The sequence below is a fragment of the Typopeltis vanoorti genome, chromosome 25, assembly GCF_054136105.1.
Source record: "Typopeltis vanoorti isolate ZY-2024b chromosome 25, IOZ_Tvanoo_1.0, whole genome shotgun sequence".
Lineage (NCBI taxonomy): Eukaryota > Metazoa > Arthropoda > Arachnida > Uropygi > Thelyphonidae > Typopeltis > Typopeltis vanoorti.
In genome coordinates, this window is record NC_143573.1 from 59,590,705 (window position 1) to 59,616,467 (window position 25,763).

General features: G+C 35.3%; 1 protein-coding gene across 4 annotated transcripts in view; it reads left to right on the top strand.

Moving 5' to 3' along the window:
• The window catches only part of PolD1 (DNA polymerase delta 1, catalytic subunit), a 235,125-nt gene that overhangs the window by 156,106 nt on the left and 53,256 nt on the right, over window positions 1–25,763 (top strand). For all 4 annotated transcript variants that reach the window (XM_090414807.1, XM_090414808.1, XM_090414806.1 and 1 more), the window contains one exon: window positions 13,003–13,175. In XM_090414807.1, coding sequence (XP_090270933.1) covers window positions 13,003–13,175 — 173 coding nt within the window. The remainder of the gene's footprint in view (window positions 1–13,002; window positions 13,176–25,763) is intronic.

Below are 25,763 nucleotides of genomic sequence, written 5' to 3' on the forward strand. Positions count from 1 at the left end.
GAATCGCTTTCTGGAGACGGGAAATGTTTGCTGAAGTCGAGGTCGCTCATCTACAACAACTCCAAGAGACATCAGTATTTGTTACTTGCCAGAAGAAATCGGATACTTAACGCAACACAACTCCGAAGCGAACTTGCTGCAGCAGCAGGGAGGCTGGTATCGACACAGACAGTACAAAATCGTCTTCATGCCATAGGTGTATATGCTCAAAGACCAATGGTTTGCATTCCACTTACTGCAAATCACAAAAGAGCTTGAAGAATTTGGCCACAAGAACACTGCAATTGGTCAAATGAGGATTGGGCTTGTGTACTTTTTAGTGATGAGTCCAGGTTCAGTCTGCAACCAGATAACCGACTTACTTCATATGGCGTGAAAGTGAAACAAGAAATAATCCACAGTTTGTTCATGAAAGACCCCAACATCAAGGTGGGAGTTTGATGGCCATACTGATCTCTATTTTTATCAGAAATGGTTCCTTAACAGCCCAGTGGTATTGCGATGAGATTTTGGAACCTATAGTTCGTCCATATGCTGCTGCAATTGGCCGAGAATTCATTTTTATGGATGACAATGCTCGTTTACACCGTGCAAATTTGGTACAAGAGTGGTTTGAGGAAGCAGGTATTGAATGAATGGACTGGCCTGCCTGTTCATTGGATTGTAATCCAATCGAACATGCCTGGGATGCTTTAGGTAGGCACATTTCTGCTCGACTGGTGCCACTACAATTGCTTCAAGAGCTCAAAATTGCTCTCACAGAAGAGTGGGGAAATATCCTACAAGAACTGTTTGATCATCTTATCCGGTCCATGCAATCAAGATGTACCACTGTTTTGGCTATTCTTGTTAAAATTATTTCACGCTAAAATGTATAATTTGTTAAATTTGTAATAAATATCAATTATTTAAGCAATATCTCATCAGTTATACCCTATCCATAAATAAGAAATATTTATTAATATATAAAGTACCAATCGTTATAATTATTTGCAGAAATTTATAATTATCCAACAGAAACTAAAATATCCCTTAATTGTTTTGAGCAGTGTATCATCCTGGGACATTTTCTCTTCAACCCAAACGATTGTCATTCGTTTATGTAATGTCATAAGAAGCTTTCTTCTTTTATACTTAAAAAAATTCTTTTTTAGCTCCTTCTTCTTGAAGTGTCATCCTCTAGAAGGAGGTTGACAACCATATCACGGAACTTTTTTCTTCCTTTTGCTGCTCTGGAACATTTATGGATTCAAGCCAGTCCAGTCCTTAAACTACATTCTCCTGGGTCTGCCTCTTCCTCTTTTCCCTCCAGTTTCTGAATGCCTTCTTGTCTAATTAGATGTCCAAAATATTTAAATTTTTGTTCTTTAATGATTTTAATTTTTGCTTTCTTTAAAACACCTTAATTTTTCATTTTCTCTGTCCATGATATTTTCAGCATTCTTCTGATGGTCCACATTTAGAAAGCTTCTAGTTTTTTCTCTGCTTCTTTATTTAGAGTCCACGTTTCACTATTGTAGAAAAAGCTTGACCAAATATAGTACTTTATTAATCTTGTTCTTGTGTCTATATTAATGTGTCTTGGTGTTAGAACAGTTTTCATGTCAAATCAATGAAGGCTTTTCTTGCTATTTCTATTCTTCTTTTTATTTCTTTAAGGGAATTTCCTCCTCCTGTAAACATTTGTCCCAGATATAAAAGATTTACCTGTTCAATTTTCTTTTGATCAATAATTATGTTTAGTTTCTTATTTGTTGATTCTTTTGATATGATCATGCACTTTGTTTTCTACAACATGTCTAAGCTTCTGTTGTACATTTCTATGACTAAGTTTTGAAGATCCTCTTCTGATTCTGAAATAAGGACTGTTATCTACATATCTGAAGTTGTTGAAGTTCCTACCGTCTACTTCTACACTCTTCAATTCTGCAATATCTTTAAAAACTTGTTCACTGTATATATATATATATATTATACAATAAAGGCGATAAGACATCCTTGGCTTACTCCTTTTTTGATTTCAAAGCTGTCAGAATATTCATTTTTGTATCTTATTGAGGTTATTTGATTCCAGTATATGTTTGTAATTATGCATAGATCTTTTCCTTTTAGACCATTATTCTGTAGGATATGTATTAATTTCTTGTGATCTGCTGTATCAAATGCTTTGGTGTAATAAATAAAACAAAAATATATGCTTTTCTGGTTATCATGGCTTCTTTCACATAATGTTTTCAGATTGAAAATTCCTTCTCTTGTACCTTTATCTTTTTTGGAAACCTGATTGAATGTCATCTATTTTATATGTTGTAGAATATAGATTAATAAGTTTAATAAGCCATGTTACAAAAATATTACTGAGAATAATCCTAGAAAGAATAAAAAGCATTTTGCCAATAAATGCTTTTTATTCTTTCTAGGATTATTCTCAGTAATATTTTTGTAACATGGCTTATTAAACTTATTAATCTATATTCTGACAACATATTGTCAGAGCCATTCAACATCTCCACAGGTTTAAAACAAGGAGATGCGATATCACCTATATTATTCAACGTAGCTTTGGTAAAAGTTATATGAGAAACAACTAAAAGTACTGTATCATTCCTGGGGTATGCAGATGATATTGATGTCATAGAAGAAAGTGCAGATAATATAACTGAAACTTTTATAAACCTTAAAACCTCTTTCAAAAAAAATAGCTCTTAATATTAACCAAAATAAAACAGAATATTTAAAAGTATCTAGAGATAATGATCTTAATAAGCCATCAACTATTCAGTTTGCTGACATGATATTGAAAAACTCAATACAATTTAAATAGCTAGGTTCTATAATAACTAAGATCCAAACAGAAATAAAGATGAGAATCCAAGCAGGTAATAAATCATATTTTTCACTTCAGTACATCCTCTCATCTAGAAATCTGTCATGAATCTAAAATATCTACAGAAGGCTAATTAGACCAGTTGTATTATATGGTGCAGCGACATGAAATATAACAAAAACTGGTGAAGATCATTATAACACTTCGAAAACAAAATCTTAAGAAAAATATTTGGCCCAATTAAAGATCCTGTGAGAGATGAATGGAGAAGGCAAACAAATAAAGAATTCTATGAAGTTTATTAGAAACCATTAATAATAAACGAAATCAGAGTTAGTCGCATCAGATGGTTAGATCACCTGGAAAGAATGGAGGATAACAGGCTAGTGAGGAGAACCTTTTTATATCACCCTAATGGAAGACATCCTAGAGGAAGACCCTGTAGAAGATGGATGGATAAAATCGAAATAGACATGAAAGAGCTGAACCTGCAAAACTGAAAGAAGTTGACTAAGGATAGAAAAAAAAATGGACTGTAGTGCTTGCAGCTAAAAACTTTAAGGGTTTGTGAAGCTTAAGAAGAAGAATTTATATTTTGAACATTTCGAAAGATCTTGAAGTTTTGGGGATAGTAACAAAGATAAATTTTCTTAGATCAACTGGGATGTATCCTGTAACATATCTCTCTCTCTCTCGGATCTTCTCATGTTGAGGACTCATGACCTTCCTGATGATGCTTCGCCATTTCTTTCTCCCCTGTGCTTCTCTTATTGCTTGTTCTAGTTTAAGTCCAGTGATTTTTAATATTTGGTCATTCCAACTGTAGGGGGTGCTTAAGGGTCAAAGCTGTATAACTGAGAGGAGACCTCCACATAGCCTTTAAAGGAATGCGGAGAACCGACCAGGGCTTCTGACCTAATGTCCAATCCTCACCTTCTCGTGGTGCACCCTGTTGGGTATCTACTTTGATACTGAACGAACGAGGATGGGCTGGCAATTTGGGATTTAGCCGACCAAATTGTATTCTTATTGGTTAAACCAAAATAAAAAATGATGGTACAACATGACAAAATTTCACGCCGGCTGGGGCGTCGCCCGGTTAAACAAGGCCCCCGTTGTTTTCGCCAGGGAACCAGGGCGAACAGCGAAAAGTCAGCTACTGGAACAAATCTGAAAACAAACCCCAACTCAACATCACCAGAGTTAAAGATCGGTACTATCAACGTAAGAAGCCTGAATGGCAAAGAAATGGAGCTAGCTGAGGAATTAGATAAGTACCAGATCGACATAATAGGGGTGACTGAAACAAAAAAGACCAAAACTGGTGAGATCTTTCTGAGCAATAAATACAAAATGTTATATTCAGGCAATGACAATCAAGGAAAAGAAGGAGTAGCCATAGTATTCAACACAAAATACGAGGCTAATCTTCTTGAATGGCAGTCAGTCTCAAGTAGAGTAATGTGGGCAAATATGAGAATGGGGAACTGGACAATGAGACTTATTTGTGCCTATGGTCCCACAGAAGGTTCTACTAAGGTAGAAGTGGAGGAATTTTTTGAGGCTTTAGAAAAAGCAACTGACACAATGAAAAAGGAAAAGCTGGTCCTTGTTGGGGATCTAAATAGTAGAGTAGGAAATGATTGTGAGATATACAAAAATATTTTGGGAAAATTTGGAGAAAAGAGCAAAGCTAATAATAATGGCAAATATCTGTTGGATTTCTGCTCAGGACATGGACTGGTTATTACTAACACCATGTTCCAACATAAAAATGTGCACAAATTCACATGGAGAGAAGAGGCTAGGAATAAGAAAAGTCTCATTGACTATGTTATTGTTGATAGTGATGTTTTCTCCCTGGTGCAGGACACCAGAGTGTACAGAGGATTTGAAATTGGAAGTGATCACTATTTAGTCTTGAGCAGGATAAAATTGAATTTCATATTGAAAAGAATAACATGTAAGAAACTTTTAAAGCGAATAAAAGTTGAGCAGCTCTCAGATGTGAACTGTAGACTAAAATACAGAAATATTATTGAAAAGAAAATGAAAGAGTTTGAGAACAGGAATCAAACCTTGGAGATTCAGTGGCAAACTCTGAAGGAAACATTGATTGATTCTGCCAGAGAGGCATGTGGTGAGGTTGTGTGCAAGGATAAAAAAATCAGAACTCCCTGGTGGACACAGGAAGTTAAAGAGGCAGTGAAGGAAAAGAAGAAAGCATATCAAAAGTTCCTGGCAAATAAGTGAGCTTTTACTCTTACAGAATACAGAGACAAATGTAAGAAAGCTAAACAGTGTGTAAAACTAGCTAAACAAAAGTCATGGGAGGACTTTGGCAAGAATATAGAAAATAAATATCAAGAAGGTGGCAAAATATTCTGGAGGTTGTTGAAGAAGCTTAGGAATGGAGGAAAGAGTGCTGTAAAAGGAATTAGAGATGATAAAGGTGAAATGAAAACAGGAGAAAAAGATATCCTTGAAGTATGGAGTAATTACTTTGAAAAACTGCTAAATGAAACAAGCAGTATTGACAGCACAGTGATAAAAAACACTGACCAGGCATGCAGTCAGGAATACATATCCATACTTGAAGTAGAAAAAGCCATCAAAGGCTTGAAATGTGGAAAGGCAGCAGGAGTAGATGATATTCGACCAGAAATGCTGAAGTATGGTGGTATAAGAGTCTTACAGTGGCTGCACTGCATAGTTCAGAAAGCCTGGACAGAGGGACGAATTCCCGATGATTGGAGTAGAGCTCTCATAGTACCCATATATAAAAAGGGAAATAAAACTGAATGTGAGAATTACAGAGGTATTTCCCTACTGAGTGTTCCTGGCAAGATCTATGCAAGTATACTTGAGAAACGGTTGAGAAGAATTGTGGAAGAAAAGCTTGGTGAAGAACAAGCTGGATTCAGGCCAAATAGAGGCTGTCAGGATCAGATCTTCACTTTACGACAAATAGTCGAGAAAGCATGGGAATATAACAAAGATCTGTATTTAAGTTTTGTCGATTTGGAAAAGGCATATGACAAGGTGCCAAGAGAGAAGCTATTCAATACGCTGCAGTTATATGGTGTCAATGGGGCATTATATCAAGCAATACTTAGTCTTTATTTGAGTTGTGAGTCAGCAGTTAGAATTGAAGGAAGTACAGGAAGATGGTTTAATGTTAAATCTGGTGTGAGACAAGGATGTACATTATCCCCTCTGTTATTCATTATCTATATGGATCACATTATGAAGGAATGTGGTATTAAACCTGATATCAAAATTGGAGATGTTAATGTCAGCTCTTTGCTTTATGCGGATGATGTTATACTTCTAAATAAATCCGCTACAAGTCTGCAAGATTCTCTGACTAAATTGAATAGCTGTTGTAATAGATATGGTATGAAGGTCAGCAATAAAAAGACAAAGACAATGAAAATAGGCAGAATCATTGAAAATGTCAACTGTGTTGTGAATGGAGAACCTGTGGAACAAGTAAAACATTTCAGCTACTTAGGCACAATTTTTACTGAAGATGGTAAATTAAATATAGAAATAGACAACAGAATCAGCAAAGCTGGTATCGTGGGAAGTCAATTGAATAAATTCATATGGAATAAGAAAGAAATTAGTCGGAACACTAAATTAGTTGTATACAAGACTGTGTTCAAACCAATTTTAACTTATGGATCTGAGAGCTGGGTCAGAAGTAAAACACTTGACCAAAGACTAGAGACCGCAGATATGAGAGTCCTGAGAAAGATTAGAGGCGTGAACAGATGGCATCAATGGCAATATCATATTAAAAATGAGGATATTAGGAAAGAACTTGACATTGTCAGCATCCAGGAATGCGTTAGCAGAGCTAATCTCAGATGGTATGGTCACTTAAATAGAATGGGAGAGGAAAGATTAGCAAAACAAGTGTTCTCTGCCAGGTTGGCAGGAAAACGACCCAGAGGAAGACCAAGATATAGGTGGATTGATACGGTACAAAGTGCCTTAGACGATAGAAATATAAGATCTGATAATGTTGGAATCTTGACAAGTAACAGACTGATTTGGAGGAAAATTGTAGATAGGAAGTTAGTAATGATGTAATTTTTTTCATGTAGTACTGTCATATCCTGTACACCCCTTGAGGGTACATGGCAGGAATTTGATGATGATGATGAACTGTAGGGGGTTTTCCTCTTTTTCTTTTCCCACACGGTTTACCCTAGATGATTATTTTTTCCAGGTAGTTGCCTTCCCATCTACATATGTGTCCAAAATATTGCACTATTCTCTTGTCAATTATGTTTACAGTCTTGTGTGGATATTTAGTTCTTCTAAGATACTTTTGTTTATTTTTCTGTCCAAGACATTCTTAACAACCTTCTCCAGTGCCAGAGCTCGAACTCCTCAATTCTTCTTTTGTCATTGTCCAAGACTCAGAAGCATAGAGAAAGATCGAAAAAACTAATGTTTCTCCAAGCTTAATTTTGGTCTTTTTGGAGATGTGCCCGTCTTTCCAGATCTTAGTTAAATCAGTCATCGCTTTCTTAGCTAGTGCTATTCTTCTTCTTATCTCTTTTTTACATCCATCTTTTTTTATTATCACTCTAAGGTAATTGAAATTGTCGACAATTTAAATTTCTTCTATATCTATCTCTTCTGCGTTGTTTAAAACCATTATTTTGGTTTTGTCTTGAATCACCCAAACCAGCTGTCGTACCTTCCCTTAAATTCATTCATACTAGATGCACTCACTCACTGCTCTGTGAGAGAAAAACCAGGCTCTTACCCTTTCTTGATGGAACAAACTTAATTTCCATGGATGCCCCTGTTTTCTCTCTCCACCTTCCGTATATAACGAAAAATTTCATAAGACGATATCATATAACACCCATTCAAAAGTTTATAGACCTCTATCATAGTATCCCTTTTTTCTTCAGTTAAGTAGTCTGTAATCCACATACTCGCAATCTGTTCTCATCATCTAAATTCCATAATCCGGATATAATCTTTGTAACTCTTCTTTACACCCTTTCCACAGCTTCTTTATCCACTTAGAATCTGGAAGACCAAATCTGCACACAATAATCCAGGTGTGATCTTATCAAAGCCTTATAAAGAGGCAAAATGACTTCTTTATCCTTCCATGCCAACAAAATATTGCAATTATCCTCTGAGTTGTATTTGCAACTTTTGCTATGTGACCTTTGAATTTCAAATTCCTATCCACCTTTCCTCCTCAGTTTCTTATAGCATAACTATGCTAATATAATATGCCACTGGAAATCTCATCATGTCAAAGTGCATAACTTGACTCTTACTGATAGCCATTTTCATTTGTCCAAAATTCCAACCTAGTCAAATCATGTAAGTGCTGAATATCAGTAGCATTCCCTGATTGCCCTGCCTATCTTCGCATCATCAGCAAACAATTGCACAAATGATGTTAGACCCTGCCTGATGTCATTAATGTATAGATTGAACAATAATGGCCCAAGGACTGAACTCTGCAGTACACCACTGGTCACCTTAAATCTGACAGGTTCACTCCCACTGTATACGACTTTTTGATATCTGTCTGTCAACCATCCCCTGATCCGATTCAAGAGTTTATATTCCAATCCCATATTCTCGTTTATGCAACAGCCTTTCATGTGGTATCCTATCAAATGCCTTAGAACAATCTAACTTTATCATAGTGTAATTCCCTTTATCCAACTTGGCCGTAACATTGTTATAAAATATGAGCAAATTTCTAAAACATTGCCTTTCTTTGGTAAACCCATGCTGCTCCTTGCAGAGTATTGAGGGATATGGTGTCAGGCTGGAGATATTCTTACTTTATCAGTATAGGAAAACCTTCCTTAACATGAATTCGATATGCGCGATGAGTGAAATGATACCATTTCCTGCTTTAAGCAAGTGATTAATCAGTTAACATGATTTTTTTTACGTTATGCAAATTTTTTTGTCACCAATCTGCAGAGAACGGAAAAGCTAGAAGTCATTAAGAGACATGAAATAGCACTAGTAATACAATGGCTGTGTGAGACCTGGGATACAGTGAGTCTACAGTTTGGACTATATGAAATAAAAGCAAAGAATGCAAAGAACAAGGAAAAGTTGCTACTGTTTCTTTAAGAAAGTAGATCACTCGAAAGAGAAGCCATTTAATGATCGAGATGGAGCATCTTCTATCATTTAGGATTATAACCAAAAAAGAATACTCTTACTACAGGGAATATTCAGGCAAGAGCTCTCAATATTTTTACCTCACTGAAAGAGACCAAATTTCAAGAGGAATGTGAAAGCTTTACTGCGAGTTAGGATAGTTTGACCATTTTAAAAATCAAACTGGACTGCATAACGTAAGAATAACTGGGGAATCTGCTAGTGCTGATAAAGATTCTGCGGCCAAGTTTCCTGAAGAATTGCAAAGCATAATTCAGGAGGGTGGTTATGACGATCAGTGAATATTCAATGTCGCTAATTGCAAAAGAACTTGAGCTAGTTCATATTGAGTATGCCAATGAAATTTTGTTCGATTCTGATCCTGATATGAAACGAAGCTTCGAAGTCTGCCACATTCTTGGTAAAGCAATCGCAAATTGAATGACAAGATGAAAAAGTCGAGCATGATTCAAACATCTTTACATAATTTTTTTTTTTTTTTTTTTTTTTTTTTTTTTGTAAAAGAGTTGCTCAATCAAATGTCATCATCTTCATCAAATTCCTGCCATGTACCCTGAAGGGGTGTACAGGATATGATAGTACTACATGAAAAAAATTACATCATGACTAACTTCCTATCTACAATTTTCCTCCAAATTAGTCTGTTACTTGTCAAGACTCCAACATTATCAGATCTTGCATTTCTATCGTCTAAGGCATTTTGTACCGTATCAATCCACCTATATCTTGGTCTTCCTCTGGGTCGTTTTGCTCCAACCTGGCAGAGAATACGTGTTTTGCTAATCTTTCTTAGCCCATTCTGTTTAAATGACCATACCACCTGAGATTAGCTCTGCTCACGCATTCCTGGATGTTGACAACGTCAAGTTTTTTCCTAATATCCTCGTTTTTAATATGATATTGCCATTGATGCCATCTGTTCATGCCTATAATCTTTCTCAGGACTCTCATATCTGCGATCTCTAGTCTTTGGTCAAGGGTTTTACTTCTGACCCAGCTCTCAGATCCATAAGTTAAAATTGGTTTGAACACTGTCTTGTATACAGCTAATTTAGTGTTCCGACTAATTTCTTTCTTATTCCATATGAATTTATTCAATTGACTTCCTACCATACCAGCTTTGCTGATTCTGTTGTCTATTTCTATATTTAATTTACCATCTTCAGTAAAAATAGTGCCTAAGTAGCTGAAATGTTTTACTTTCCACAGGTTCTCCATTCACAACACAGTTGACATTTTCAATGATTCTGCCTATTTTCATTGTCTTTGTCTTTTTATTGCTGACCTTCATACCATATCTATTACAGTAGCTATTCAATTTAGTCAGAGAATCTTGCAGGCTTGTATTGGATTTATTTAGAAGTATAATATCATCCGCATAAAGCAAAGAGCTGACATTAACATCTCCAATTTTGATATCATGTTTAATACCACTTTCCTTCATAATGTGATCCATATAGATAATGAATAACAGAGAGGATAATGTACATCCTTGTTTCACACCAGATTTAACATTAAACCATCTTCCTGTACTTCCTTCAATTCTAACTGCTCACTTACAATTCAAATAAAGACTAAGTATTGCTTGATATAATGCCCCATTGACACCATATAACTGTACCATATTGAATAGCTTCTCTCTTGACACCTTGTCATATGCTTTTTCCAGATCGTCAAAACTTAAATACAGATCTTTGTTATTTTCCCATGCTTTCTTGACTATTTGTCGTAAAGTGAAGATCTGATCCTGACAGCCTCTATTTGGCCTGAATCCAGTTCTTCCCCAAGCTTTTGTTCCACAATTCTTCTCAACTGTTTCTCAAGTATACTTGCATAGATCTTGCCAGGAACACTCAGTAGGGAAATACTTCTGTAATTCTCACATTCAGTTTTATTTCCCTTTTTATATATGGGTACTATGAGAGCTCTACTCCAATCATTGGGAATTCGTCCCTCTGTCCAAGCTTTCTGAACTATGCAGTGCAGCCACTGTAAGATTCTTATACCACCATACTTCAGCATTTCTGGTCGAATATCATCTACTCCTGCTGCCTTTCCATATTTCAAGCCTTTGATGGCTTTTTCTACTTCAAGTATGGATATGTATTCCTGACTGCATGCCTGGTCAGTGTTTTTTACCACTGTGCTGTCATCACTGCTTGTTTCATTTAGCAGTTTTTCAAAGTAATTACTCCATACTTCAAGAATATCTTTTTTTCCCATTTTCATGTCACCTTTATCATCTCTAACTCCTTTTTAGCAGAGCTAATCTCAGGTGGTATGGTCACTTAAACAGAATGGGCGAAGAAAGATTAGCAAAACAAGCGTTCTCTGCCAGGTTGGCAGCAAAACGATCCAGAGGAATACCAAGATATAGGTGGATTGATATGGTACAAAGTGCTTTAGACGATAGAAATATAAGATCTGATAATGTTGTAGTCTTGACAAGTAACAGACTGATTTGGAGGAAAATTGTAGATAGGAAGTTGGTAATGTTGTAATTTTTTTCATGTAGTACTATCATATCCTGTACACCCCTTGATGGTACATGCAGGAATTTGATGATGATGATGATGATAAACTCCTTTTACTGTGCTCTTTCCTCCATTCCTAAGCTTCTTCAACAACCTCCAGAATATTTTCCCACCTTCTTGATATTTATTTTTTATGTTCTTGCCAAAGTCCTCCCATGACTTTTGTTTTGCTAGTTTTACATAGCATTTCGCTTTCTTACATTTGTCTCTGTATTCTCTAAGAGCAAAAGTTGACTTATTTGACAGGAACTTTTGATATGCTTTCTTCTTTTCCTTCACTGCCTCTTTAACTTCCTGTGTCCACCAGGGAGTTCTGATTTTTTTATCCTTGCAGACAACCTCACCACATGCCTCTCTGGCAGAATCAATCAATGTTTCCTTCAGAGTTTGCCACTGAATCTCCAAGGTTTGATTCCTGTTCTCAAACTCTTTCATTTTTTCTTCAATAATCTTTGTGTATTTTAGTCTACAGTTCACATCTGATAGCTGCTCAACTTTTATTCGCATTAAAACTTTCTTACATGTCATTCTTTTCAATATGAAATTCAATTTTATCCTGCTTAAGGCTAAATAGTGATCACTTCCAAATTTCAAATCCTCTGTACACTCTGGTGTCCTGCACCAGGGAGAAAACATCACCATCAACAATAACATAGTCAATGAGACTTTTCTTATTCCTTGCCTCTTCTCTCCATGTGAATTTGTGCACATTTTTATGTTGGAACATGGTGTTAGTAATAACCAGTCCATGTCCTGAGAAGAAATCCAACAGATATTTGCCATTATTATTAGCTTTGGTCTTTTTTCCAAATTTTCCCAAAATATTTTTGTATGTCTCGCAATCATTTTCTACTCTGCTATTTAGATCCCCAACAAGGACCAACTTTTCCTTTTTCATTGTGTCAGTTGCTTTTTCTAAAGCCTCAAAAAATTTCTCCACTTGTACTTTAGTAGAACCTTCTGTGGGACCATAAGCACAAATAAGTCTCATTGTCCAGTTCCCCTCTCATATTTGCCCACATTACTCTACTTGAGACTGACTGCCATTCAAGAAGATTAGCCTCGTATTTTGTGTTGAATACTATGGCTACTCCTTCTTTTCCTTGATTGTCATTACCTGAATGTTTGGACATTAAATAAAAATTTAAGCAATTGATTTTTATTAACTTTGATGATTTTATCCTCTAATATAGCTTGTACTGTAATTTTTTTCCAAATTTACACTAACTGATGGATGAATTATAATTATTCCTATCGTTTATTGTAATCGCTTAGTGCACATTAATTGATGGATTAATTAATTGTATTAAGCAAGGTTTCCCTGAATATTATAATAATAAAATGCTATGTACATGTTAAGTTAATGATCATGCTTAGTAGTGAAAATTAATCAGATTCATTTAAATTATCAAAATATTAAATATTAAATAAATGTACATTATAAATATTTTTCAGGTTTATTTTCCTTATTTATTAATCAACAAAAAACGTTATGCTGGTCTTTATTTTACAAATCCAAATGCTCATGACAAAATGGACTGCAAAGGAATAGAAACAGTAAGAAGAGATAATTGTCCACTTGTAGCCAATCTCATCAATATGTGTTTACAGAAAATACTCATCGGCAGGTAATCATTTTAGTTATTTATCAAGTTCATGCCAGATAGGAATAAATCATCTCATTTTCCGATTGTGATCATGAGGTAGAACAAAAAAATCATGCTCTTGCTTATCATTATATAAACTCAGTATGCAAACATCATGTGCACACTTTCCACCAAACCAAGCTTTGTATAAATAAAAGAATTTATTAGTTTTAAAAAAATAATAATTTAAACGTATAGCATATTGATGCTGTATGTGAACAAACCAATAATTAAGAGAATTTGTATATTTGTGGATACATTAAATTACTGAAGAATGGAATGAATTACATCAGTGACAAGGTGGAAAGTTACAGCTTTCCACCTTGTATATATTTTAATTGTGGATACATTAAAATACTGAAGAATGGAATGAATTACATGAGTGACAAGTGGAAAGTTATAGCTTTCCACCTTGTATATATTTATACAAACCAAACTTCGTATAAATGAAAGAATTTATTAGTTTGAAAAAAAAAAAAATAATTTAAACCTATAGCATATTGATGCTGTATGTGAACAAACAAATAATTAAGAGAATTTGTATATTTGTGGATACATTAAATTACTGAAGAATGGAATGAATTACGGGGTGCTTAAGGGTCAAAGCTGTATAACTGAGAGGAGACCTCCACATAGCCTTTAAAGGAATGCGGAGAACCGACCAGGGCTTCTGACCTAATGTCCAATCCTCACCTTCTCGTGGTGCACCCTGTTGGGTATCTACTTTGATACTGAACGAACGAGGATGGGCTGGCAATTTGGGATTTAGCCGACCAAATTGTATTCTTATTGGTTAAACCAAAATAAAAAATGATGGTACAACATGACAAAATTTCATGCCGGCTGGGGTGTCGCCCGGTTAAACAAGGCCCCCGTTGTTTTCGCCAGGGAACCAGGGCGAACAGCGAAAAGTCAGCTACTGGAACAAATCTGAAAACAAACCCCAACTCAACATCACCAGAGTTAAAGATCGGTACTATCAACGTAAGAAGCCTGAATGGCAAAGAAATGGAGCTAGCTGAGGAATTAGATAAGTACCAGATCGACATAATAGGGGTGACTGAAACAAAAAAGACCAAAACTGGTGAGATCTTTCTGAGCAATAAATACAAAATGTTATATTCAGGCAATAACAATCAAGGAAAAGAAGGAGTAGCCATAGTATTCAACACAAAATACGAGGCTAATCTTCTTGAATCGCAGTCAGTCTCAAGTAGAGTAATGTGGGCAAATATGAGAATGGGGAACTGGACAATGAGACTTATTTGTGCCTATGGTCCCACAGAAGGTTCTACTAAGGTAGAAGTGGAGGAATTTTTTGAGGCTTTAGAAAAAGCAACTGACACAATGAAAAAGGAAAAGTTGGTCCTTGTTGGGGATCTAAATAGTAGAGTAGGAAATGATTGTGAGACATGCAAAAATATTTTGGGAAAATTTGGAGAAAAGAGCAAAGCTAATAATAATGGCAAATATCTGTTGGATTTCTGCTCAGGACATGGACTGGTTATTACTAACACCATGTTCCAACATAAAAATGTGCACAAATTCACATGGACAGAAGAGGCTAGGAATAAGAAAAGTCTCATTGACTATGTTATTGTTGATAGTGATGTTTTCTCCCTGGTGCAGGACACCAGAGTGTACAGAGGATTTGAAATTGGAAGTGATCACTATTTAGTCTTGAGCAGGATAAAATTGAATTTCATATTGAAAAGAATAACATGTGAGAAAGTTTTAAAGCGAATAAAAGTTGAGCAGCTCTCAGATGTAAACTGTAGACTAAAATACAGAAATATTATTGAAAAGAAAATGAAAGAGTTTGAGAACAGGAATCAAACCTTGGAGATTCAGTGGCAAACTCTGAAGGAAACATTGATTGATTCTGCCAGAGAGGCATGTGGTGAGGTTGTGTGCAAAGATAAAAAAATCAGAACTCCCTGGTGGACACAGGAAGTTAAAGAGGCAGTGAAGGAAAAGAAGAAAGCATATCAAAGGTTCCTGGCAAATAAGTCAGCTTTTACTCTTACAGAATACAGAGACAAATGTAAGAAAGCTAAACAGTGTGTAAAACTAGCTAAACAAAAGTCATGGGAGGACTTTGGCAAGAATATAGAAAATAAATATCAAGAAGGTTGCAAAATATTCTGGAGGTTGTTGAAGAAGCTTAGGAATGGAGGAAAGAGTGCTGTAAAAGGAATTAGAGATGATAAAGGTGAAATGAAAACAGGAGAAAAAGATATCCTTGAAGTATGGAGTAATTACTTTGAAAAACTGCTAAATGAAACAAGCAGTGATGACAGCACAGTGATCAAAAACACTGACCAGGCATGCAGTCAGGAATACATATCCATACTTGAAGTAGAAAAAGCCATCAAAGGCTTGAAATGTGGAAAGGCAGCAGGAGTAGATGATATTCGACCAGAAATGCTGAAGTATGGTGGTATAAGAGTCTTACAGTGGCTGCACTGCCTAGTTCAGAAAGCCTGGACAGAGGGACGAATTCCCGATGATTGGAGTAGAGCTCTCATAGTACCCATATATAAAAAGGGAAATAAAACTGAATGTGAGAATTACAGAGGTATTTCCCTACTGAGTGTTCCTGGCAAGATCTATGCAAGTATACTTGAGAAACGGTTGAGAAGAATTGTGGAAGAAAAGCTTGGTGAAGAACAAGCTGGATTCAGGCCAAATAGAGGCTGTCAGGATCAGATCTTCACTTTACGACAAATAGTCGAGAAAGCATGGGAATATAACAAAGATCTGTATTTAAGTTTTGTCGATTTGGAAAAGGCATATGACAAGGTGCCAAGAGAGAAGCTATTCAATACGCTGCAGTTATATGGTGTCAATGGGGCATTATATCAAGCAATACTTAGTCTTTATTTGAGTTGTGAGTCAGCAGTTAGAATTGAAGGAAGTACAGGAAGATGGTTTAATGTTAAATCTGGTGTGAGACAAGGATGTACATTATCCCCTCTGTTATTCATTATCTATATGGATCACATTATGAAGGAATGTGGTATTAAACCTGATATCAAAATTGGAAATGTTAATGTCAGCTCTTTGCTTTATGCGGATGATGTTATACTTCTAAATAAATCCGCTACAAGTCTGCAAGATTCTCTGACTAAATTGAATAGCTGTTGTAATAGATATGGTATGAAGGTCAGCAATAAAAAGACAAAGACAATGAAAATAGGCAGAATCATTGAAAATGTCAACTGTGTTGTGAATGGAGAACCTGTGGAACAAGTAAAACATTTCAGCTACTTAGGCACAATTTTTACTGAAGATGGTAAACTAAATATAGAAATAGACAACAGAATCAGCAAAGCTGGTATCGTGGGAAGTCAATTGAATAAATTCATATGGAATAAGAAAGAAATTAGTCGGAACACTAAATTAGCTGTATACAAGACTGTGTTCAAACCAATTTTAACTTATGGATCTGAGAGCTGGGTCAGAAGTAAAACACTTGACCAAAGACTAGAGACCGCAGATATGAGAGTCCTGAGAAAGATTAGAGGCGTGAACAGATGGCATCAATGGCAATATCATATTAAAAATGAGGATATTAGGAAAGAACTTGACATTGTCAGCATCCAGGAATGCGTTAGCAGTGCTAATCTCAGATGGTATGGTCACTTAAATAGAATGGGAGAGGAAAGATTAGCAAAACAAGTGTTCTCTGCCAGGTTGGCAGGAAAACGACCCAGAGGAAGACCAAGATATAGGTGGATTGATACGGTACAAAGTGCCTTAGACGATAGAAATATAAGATCTGATAATGTTGGAGTCTTGACAAGTAACAGACTGATTTGGAGGAAAATTGTAGATAGGAAGTTAGTAATGATGTAATTTTTTCATGTAGTACTGTCATATCCTGTACACCCCTTGAGGGTACATGGCAGGAATTTGATGATGATGATGATGGAATGAATTACATGGTGACAAGGTGGAAAGTTATAGCGAGAAAGATTGAGATTTAATATATAAAAATAAATAAACAGCAATTTAGTATATTTCTGTTGTGGTATGGAACAAATCCAACGAAAAAGGAGAGTTCCTCCTGTTTTATTTGTTGGTTACTTGTTAGCTTATAATCTGTAGCCATAGATCACATGCACACATATTAGATCAAGGCACTGAAAACAACTTGCAAAAGAATCTTATCAAAAAAAAAACACGCGCGTGTGTGTCATTGCCTAGATAAATGTCAGGAGAGATCGAGTTGCCAATCCTTGAACCGTAATATGTATAATATGATGGTTCAACGATGAATCACATAAAATTAAAACAAAGAAATATTATATGAAATGCCTTTTTTTGACCCAAGAATTAACACTTATCTTTTTTAATTTGGGAAATTTATTTCCAAGAACATCCTTTATTTTATTCTTTGAAGATCATCTGTGGTGTAAACAGAACATGAATTTATGTGGCTATGTGAGATCTGTATTTCAAAATCAGCTTTTTATATTACTCCCACACATGAGAGGCAGAAAGGCCTTGTGGCAAATGAATGTGTGTGGGCAGAGGTCAGGAACAGAATAATCTGTTGATATTCTTCTTCAACTACTGGACATTATATTCCTTTGGAAATGCTTCATGGGAAGACTGTTCTACAGAATTGAAGTAGATGGAATGAAAAATGACTGGGAGTCATCTTTCATTCCAGGTTTTGGTGAGTATGCAGTTGAACAGTAAACGATTTTAAGCAGCTGTTGCTTGCTTGTTGCTCGAATTCCTGTAGATATGGCTGAAATGGGAGTCATAATGAATACTGGTTCTGCTGAGTAGTGGCCATGGAAATATCTATAGGAGTGACACAGTGCCAAAACTGATCTTCTATAAGACAGTGGTTGAAGAGATGTGTCATTAATCAACAGAACTGCCCTTTTCTGAACAGCATCAAGAATTTTTAAGGTCTTAGGTGCACCACTACAAACAATAGAGCAGTATTCCAAGGTTAGCTGAATTTGGGATTTATACAAGAGTAAGTAACTGGTCAGAAGTGAGTCTTGAGCAGAAAACAATGCTAAGTTTTTCTGTAAGCTCATGATATAGAAGGGACATGTTTATGTTAGGAAACATTTAGAGTAAGAGTCAGTCCAAGAAGAGAGATTTGTTCTTGGCTGTTGAGCTGAGCATTATCAAAAGTAAGTGGAGAAGATCTGAGATCTGTTTCATGAAAAAATAAGGAAAACTGTGTTTGTGAAGCATTAAAGTTGACAAGGTTGTTTTCACTCCAATCAAGGATTCTGTGGAAATGAGTGTTCAGTCACTTATTACAGATAATGTTGAAACTTGAGATGTTTGATTTGTAACTGATTTGACAAATCATTTGAATTGCAGTGCAAGTCAAATCAAATTTGACTTGCACTGCAAGATTTGTTGTATGAGTGGCGAGCACCATTGTCAGCAAAACTATAAGATTGGTTTGCGGTCAGTGAGAACAGTCATTTATATAAATCAGTAAGAGGTCGGTGAAATGGCAGAACCCTGAGCAACATGCCATTTGTATTAACAGAAAATCTGAAGAGAGTTGCACATAGGGATCGATCTGAGAGAAAGCTGGCAATTCTTTTACACAAGGAGGTAATATGTTGAGAGTCCTTGATGCCAGATCAAAAGCCTTGGAGATGTCAAGTGTGGTGACTCGGGTTTCTCCAAACTGTTCCATGGAATGAATTCAGAGGTGCGTGAGGTAGACTAGGAGATCTCTTAGGATCTAGATTGGTCAAATCCATACTGGTGGTGACTAATTAAATGGCAGTTCTCTAAGTGGTGAAGAAGTTGACTTTTAATAACCTTATCCATTACTTTTGACAGAATTGATGAGAGCAGTAAGTTGATAGCTTGATGGACAAAGACTTTATTTGCTCATTTTTTATGTGAATCCCACCTACAAAAAGTTGTGAACTTTAGTACATTATATAGTGCTATGGATGAGCTAAGCATTAGATAATCCAGAAACCCTACTCTGTAGATCAAACACAGAATTTTTTCAAGCTTCTTTAGGTACACAATAATAGTAAACAAATCCATAGCATAATTTGATTGATTTTTTTTAAAGGTACTAAATAATAAAAAAAATGAATGGTGTTTTTTTTTTTTGTTTTTTTTTATTTGAAGATATACAGTATAATTGTATAAAATCATAGTCTAACTTTGCAAACATTATTAATAAATAATAAAATGCATAATACTTAAAATGAAATACTCATTTCTTTTTTTAAATATTGAAATAAGATAGCATTATTTTGATGACTGTAAGAACATCATCAAGAAAATAAAATAGTATAAAAATACATTGAGAAGGCTAACATTCATAAATATCAAGAAATTTGTAAAAAATGAGCCCACCTGTGTGCAACATGTATAATATATTGCCTGGCATGAACATGTTAATCTAAATTGTTAAACAAAATTAAACAAAATATTAATGTTGAATAAGGAATTTTTTAATACCAATAAATAATCTTCCATCATCATTATCATCATCAAATTCCTGACATGTACCCCCAAGGGGTGTACAGGATATGACAGTACTACATGAAAAAACTACATCATTACTAACTTCCTATCTACAATTTTCCTCCAAATCAGTCTGTTACTTGTCAAGACTCCAACAATATCAGATCTTACATTTCTATCGTCTAAGGCACTTTGTACCGTATCAATCCACCTATATCTTGGTCTTCCTCTGGGTCGTTTTCCTGCCAACCTGGCAGAGAACACTTGTTTTGCTAATCTTTCCTCTCCCATTCTATTTAAGTGACCATACCACCTGAGATTAGCTCTGCTAACGCATTCCTGGATGCTGACAATGTCGAGTTCTTTCCTAATATCCTCATTTTTAATATAATATTGCCATTGATGCCATCTGTTCACGCCTCTAATCTTTCTCAGGACTCTCATATCTGCGGTCTCTAGTCTTTGGTCAAGTGTTTTACTTCTGACCCAGCTCTCAGATCCATAAGTTAAAACTGGTTTGAACACTGTCTTGTATACAGCTAATTTAGTGTTCCGACTAATTTCTCTCTTATTCCATATCAATTTATTCAATTGACTTCCCACCATACCAGCTTTGCTGATTCTGTTGTCTATTTCTATATTTAATTTACCATCTTCAGTAAAAATCGTGCCTAAGTAGCTGAAATGTTTTACTTGTTCCACAAGTTCTCCATTCACAACACAGTTGACATTTTCAATGATTCTGCCTATTTTCATTGTCTTTGTCTTTTTTTGCTGACCGTCATACCATATCTATTACAACAGCAATCGAATTTAGTCAGAGAATCTTGCAGACTTGTAACGGATTTATTTAGAAGTATAACATCATCCGCATAAAGCAAAGAGCTGACATTAACATCTCCAATTTTGATATCATGTTTAATACCACTTTCCTTCATAATGTGATCCATATAAATAATGAATAACAGAGGGGATAATGTACATCCTTGTTTCACACAGATTTAACATTAAACCATCTTCCTGTACTTCCTTCAATTCTAACTGCTGACTTACAACTCAAATAAAGACTAAGTATTGCTTGATATAATGCCCCATTGACACCATATAACTGCAGCGTATTGAATAGCTTCTCTCTTGGCACCTTGTCATATGCCTTTTCCAAATCGACAAAACTTAAATACAGATCTTTGTTATATTCCCATGCCTTCTCGACTATTTGTCGTAAAGTGAAGATCTGATCCTGACAGCCTCTATTTGGCCTGAATCCAGCTTGTTCTTCACCAAGCTTTTCTTCCACAATTCTACTCAACCGTTTCTCAAGTATACTTGCATAGATCTTGCCAGGAACACTCAGTAGGGAAATACCTCTGTAATTCTCACATTCAGTTTTATTTCCCTTTTTATATATAGGTACTATGAGAGCTCTAATTCGATCATTGGGAATTCGTCCCTATGTCCAGGCTTTCTGAACTATGCAGTGCAGCCACTATAAGACTTTTATACCACCATACTTCAGCATTTCTGGTCGAATATCATCTACTCCTGCTGCCTTTCCACATTTCAAGCCTTTGATGGCTTTTTCTACTTCAAGTATGGATATGTATTCCTGACTGCATGCCTGGTCAGTGTTTTTTATCACTGTGCTGTCATCACTGCTTGTTTCATTTAGCAGTTTTTCAATGTAATTACTCCATATTTCAAGGATATATTTTCCTGTTGTTTTCATGTCACCTCTAACTCCTTTTACAGCACTCTTTCCTCCATTCCTAAGCTTCTTCAACAACCTCCAGAATATTTTGCCACCTTCTTGATATTTATTTTCTATATTCTTGCCATAGTCCTCCCATGACTTTTGTTTAGCTTTCTTACATTTGTCTCTATATTCTGTAAGAGTAAAAGCTGACCTATTTGCCAGGAACTTTTGATATGCTTTCTTCTTTTCCTTCACCGCCTCTTTAACTTCCTGTGTCCACCAGGGAGTTCTGATTTTTTTATCCTTGCACACAACCTCAACACATGCCTCTCTGGCAGAATCAATCAATGTTTTCTTCAGAATTTGCCACTGAATCTCCAAGGTTTGATTCCTGTTCTCAAACTCTTTCATTTTCTTTTCAATAATCTTTTAAATGATCTTCCTAATATTATTTATTTATATGTTTGTACTTGAGGATTCATTGCAATCAGCACAAAGTGCACTTGATCAAAGCATAGTTATAGTTAAGTGTAGTTGATCATTGCAAAGTATAATTAGGTTATTAGCCAGAGAATATATATTAAATTTATAATAAAGATATGTTCTCTAGTTAAGTTGTTTTCTGTAGATTTTGTTTACAGTTAAATTTATAATTACCATGCTACATTGTTTACTGTTCAGGTATAATTAATCTTTTTTGGACAAATATCTTCAACTGGAATCTTGTTTGAATGATATAGTGCAGAAATTTTTATCTGCCGGTGGAATGAAGCATTAGCCGGGCCTACAAAAAAAAAAGATACTGCACAGTATTTTCTATTATTTGTAAATACAACCCCTCTAATAACGGTGAAAGCTTCAGAATTTCAGTTTACTATTATCTTCATCGAATACTACCAACTAAAAGCTGACATTAATATAATATTAATATTGTAAATATAACTTTAGTGTTTGTTACATACTAAATAAACTTCAAATCAAAAAGTTTCCATTATATTTAACTGAAAAATGTAAATTCCAACATCCATATAAACAAGTGAATCTTCAATAGAATATTATAAAAACATATTTTGAATATGTGAGTTAAGAAAGACCCTTTTTCATAACAAATTAAAATAATAATTTTATTAGAAATTACTTCAAACAACGATAATATTTTATATAGTAATTATAACAAACAAGACTAGGATTTTTCTTATTTTCTCATTAAGTAATGAAAAACCTAGTAATGCTCGCAGCTTAAAATTCTGTACATTAATTCTTCTCTTCTTCTTAGAAGCCCAGTTGTCAGCAGCTTTTTCGTAATTAAAATCTGTTGGATCTGGTCCCTCCAGTGAAATCAGCATCTGATTATTTAGCGTGTTCTGACTGATGTGATTCCTCATACAGGTTTTTATCCTTTTTAACACGAGAAACCCATTTCACATTCAGCTGTGCTCACAGGTATGGCCAGTCCAACAGCAGCTAGTTTTGCTAAATTTGAAAAAGACTCTTTGAGCTCAGGTGTTGTTGCTAATTTTAGCAGTATTTGTCTTGGATCTAGATTTTTGTATGACTGTCCATTAATCATTTTTGATGCAACTGCCCATTCTAGTTTAGTACTTTCATAGTTTAAAACTGCAGTACTTCCATTTCTAGAATAATAATCAAAAAGAATCTTAGAAGTCTCATGTTAATCACGACTTTCTGCATTGAAAAGTCTTGAAAAGCAGGAAATGATTGGCATATCTGGAAATCTTACTTCTAGATGCTTAATAACTGTGCCTATGTATTTATCATATATTGTAGTCTTAAACGTAATAACATTAGAATCTGAATAATCAATGTGAAGGTCTGACCATTCACCTGAAAGATGCTGGTGAAGATTTTGAAAATGACTGCCAGGAGTGTCTTTTAATTCCATGATGGATAGTTTTCCGGCTTCTAAGACTGGCTCTATTTCAGTTAAGTCAACATCTTGCCTTTGCCATGATCTAGACAAGTTAGATAAATGCAGTAACACATCTGAGAGCATCATTAGTGAAGCTACGAAATTGTATGTTCTGATATATTTACTTAAACGTAATAACATTAGAATCTGAATAATCAATGTGAAGGTCTGACCATTCACCTGAAAGATGCTGGTGAAGATTTTGAAAATGACTGCCAGGAGTGTCTTTTAATTCCATGATTGATAGTTTTGTGGCTTCTAAGACTGGCTCTATTTCAGTTAAGTCAACATCTTGCCTTTGCCATGATCTAGACAAGTTAGATAAATGCAGTAACACATCTGAGAGCATCATTAGTGAAGCTACGAAATTGTATGTTCTGATATATTTACTTAAACCTTCAGCTGTGATATCATTTCATTCGGTGGCCTCTCTTTCCAATGCAGCTATAACACTCACCATGCATTCTCTTAGAGACTGTATTGCAGAATCATGAGACAGCCATGTAGTGTCACTAACCATTTTAAGTTTAATCAGAGGACTGTTCAGTATATTTTGGATTTGGGTTAAACCAGCCATCCTGGCTGAGGAATTTTGGAAGAAGAAAAACAATTGCTTTAAGATATCATTAAGCATGACTAAATAAGGCACTTCAGCAGCTGCTTGGGCACTAGCAAAAGCCAGTTGGTGGTATACACAATGACAGTTGACCATGAGTCCATCTGTTTTATCTTTGAGTAGTGTTGCAGCTCCCTTTTGCTTTCCAATCATGACAGCTACTCCATCAGATCCAAGGCCACCAGATTACAATTTTTTAAGCCTAGACTGTCAATGGTTTCAATTACTTTATTAGTTATAGTCTCAGCTTTGCCATCAATGATATTGCAAGTTGATACAAAACTAACCCTGACCTCTTTTCCAAGTCAACAAACATTTAATGTACACAATCAGCTGTTTTAAAACTGAGATGTCTGTAGTTTCATCACATAAAACACTGAAATAAACTGCAGAATGTATATTTTTCAGATCTAATTTCTGATGCTAGATTATCAATCAACTCTTGCATTATTCTTTCTGGGGTATAATGTGCGTTTTTACCAACGTTAAGATGTTCTAAGCAGGAACAGCCCATAGCCTTGCAATGCTCAAGCAAGTTTTCAAATAATGTAGTATGTGGTAACTCATTTGTTGCTAACCAATACATAGATCTTAAAGATCCCAGAAAAGCATCTCTCTGCAAGTTATTCAAAATTGAAATTGATTTTTCAATTTGCCCTATTCCAGTTTCTTCTAGTATACGTTTTTCAATTATATCTGAACAAGAATCAGTGTGTTGCTTGCTTTGTTCATGGTCAACCAAGCTTTCTTTTTGAAGTCATGTGCATGGCATAGTTATCCAAGTCACTTCCTTGTTTTGGGTCATCTCTTTCCATATTTTATACATGTGGACATCATTCCATTATCTTTCACCATTAATCAATGGAATTTTTTAAAACCGCTCACTGTTAATACCCAATATGCGGTGTTTAGACGCACATTTTACATTTGAAAGAGACTGTAGAAATCGACAAGTCTGTTGTTGGTTTGGTGTCTTCGCTACTATGCTTATCGATTTCATCTTTCTTAAAATAACTTAAGAGTGTGGTTTTCTGACTTGGCTTTTTATTCATTATGGAGTAATTTAATAAATACAAAATATCATTGTTATTAAATTAATCAGAACAAATCACTGAATTGTGCACTGACAGTAATACCCGAGACACATAACGCATGTTATTTCGGTCTTTATTTACAGTCTTAACTCCTCCGCTTTAAAGGCTCACAATTCTACAATTCCCTTTTCAGAATCTTCTGTTAATATGCCCCCGATTGTCACATAAAAATTTAATTTCCTAAGAACAAAATTTTGCCTGCCTGCATTCTTAAACTTCCATTAGCTCTCTTTTGTTTATCCTCCGTTCTCTGATACCGAACGCTCTCTTGTTGTTTTCGTTACGATATTGAATGCTCTCTCTGTCAGCTGTCAATCGCCCATCAAACTCCTCAGTGAGCATGCGCACTCTGTGAAAGTGGCAAGCAAAAAGTTTTGTATAATGGCTGACGTGTCATCTCCGTTAGTGTTACAAGAATGTCTTTACAAAACTCCGAAGTTCTCGAGATTGGCTTGTAGTGCAAGAAATTGAGCTGGTCCCACGAGTATGGTGACTCTCCGGTTCGATTTCTCATCACTGTTAATTAAAATATGTCTTAAATTAGGTTTTCCATTCTTGCTCATTATTTAGCCATGTCAATTAACATTATTAATTAGCCGGGTGGTCAGTTAAACCAGCCAGGTGGCGTGCCCATTCAAAAGATCCTGGGGGAACACTGTAGTGAAGGGTCAGCAGTGTTCCTGTGAAATTAGGGATTTTTATGTTTTAATAATTGTTTTTTTTTTTTTATAGTATATTACCACTGATTTTTGTGCACTTT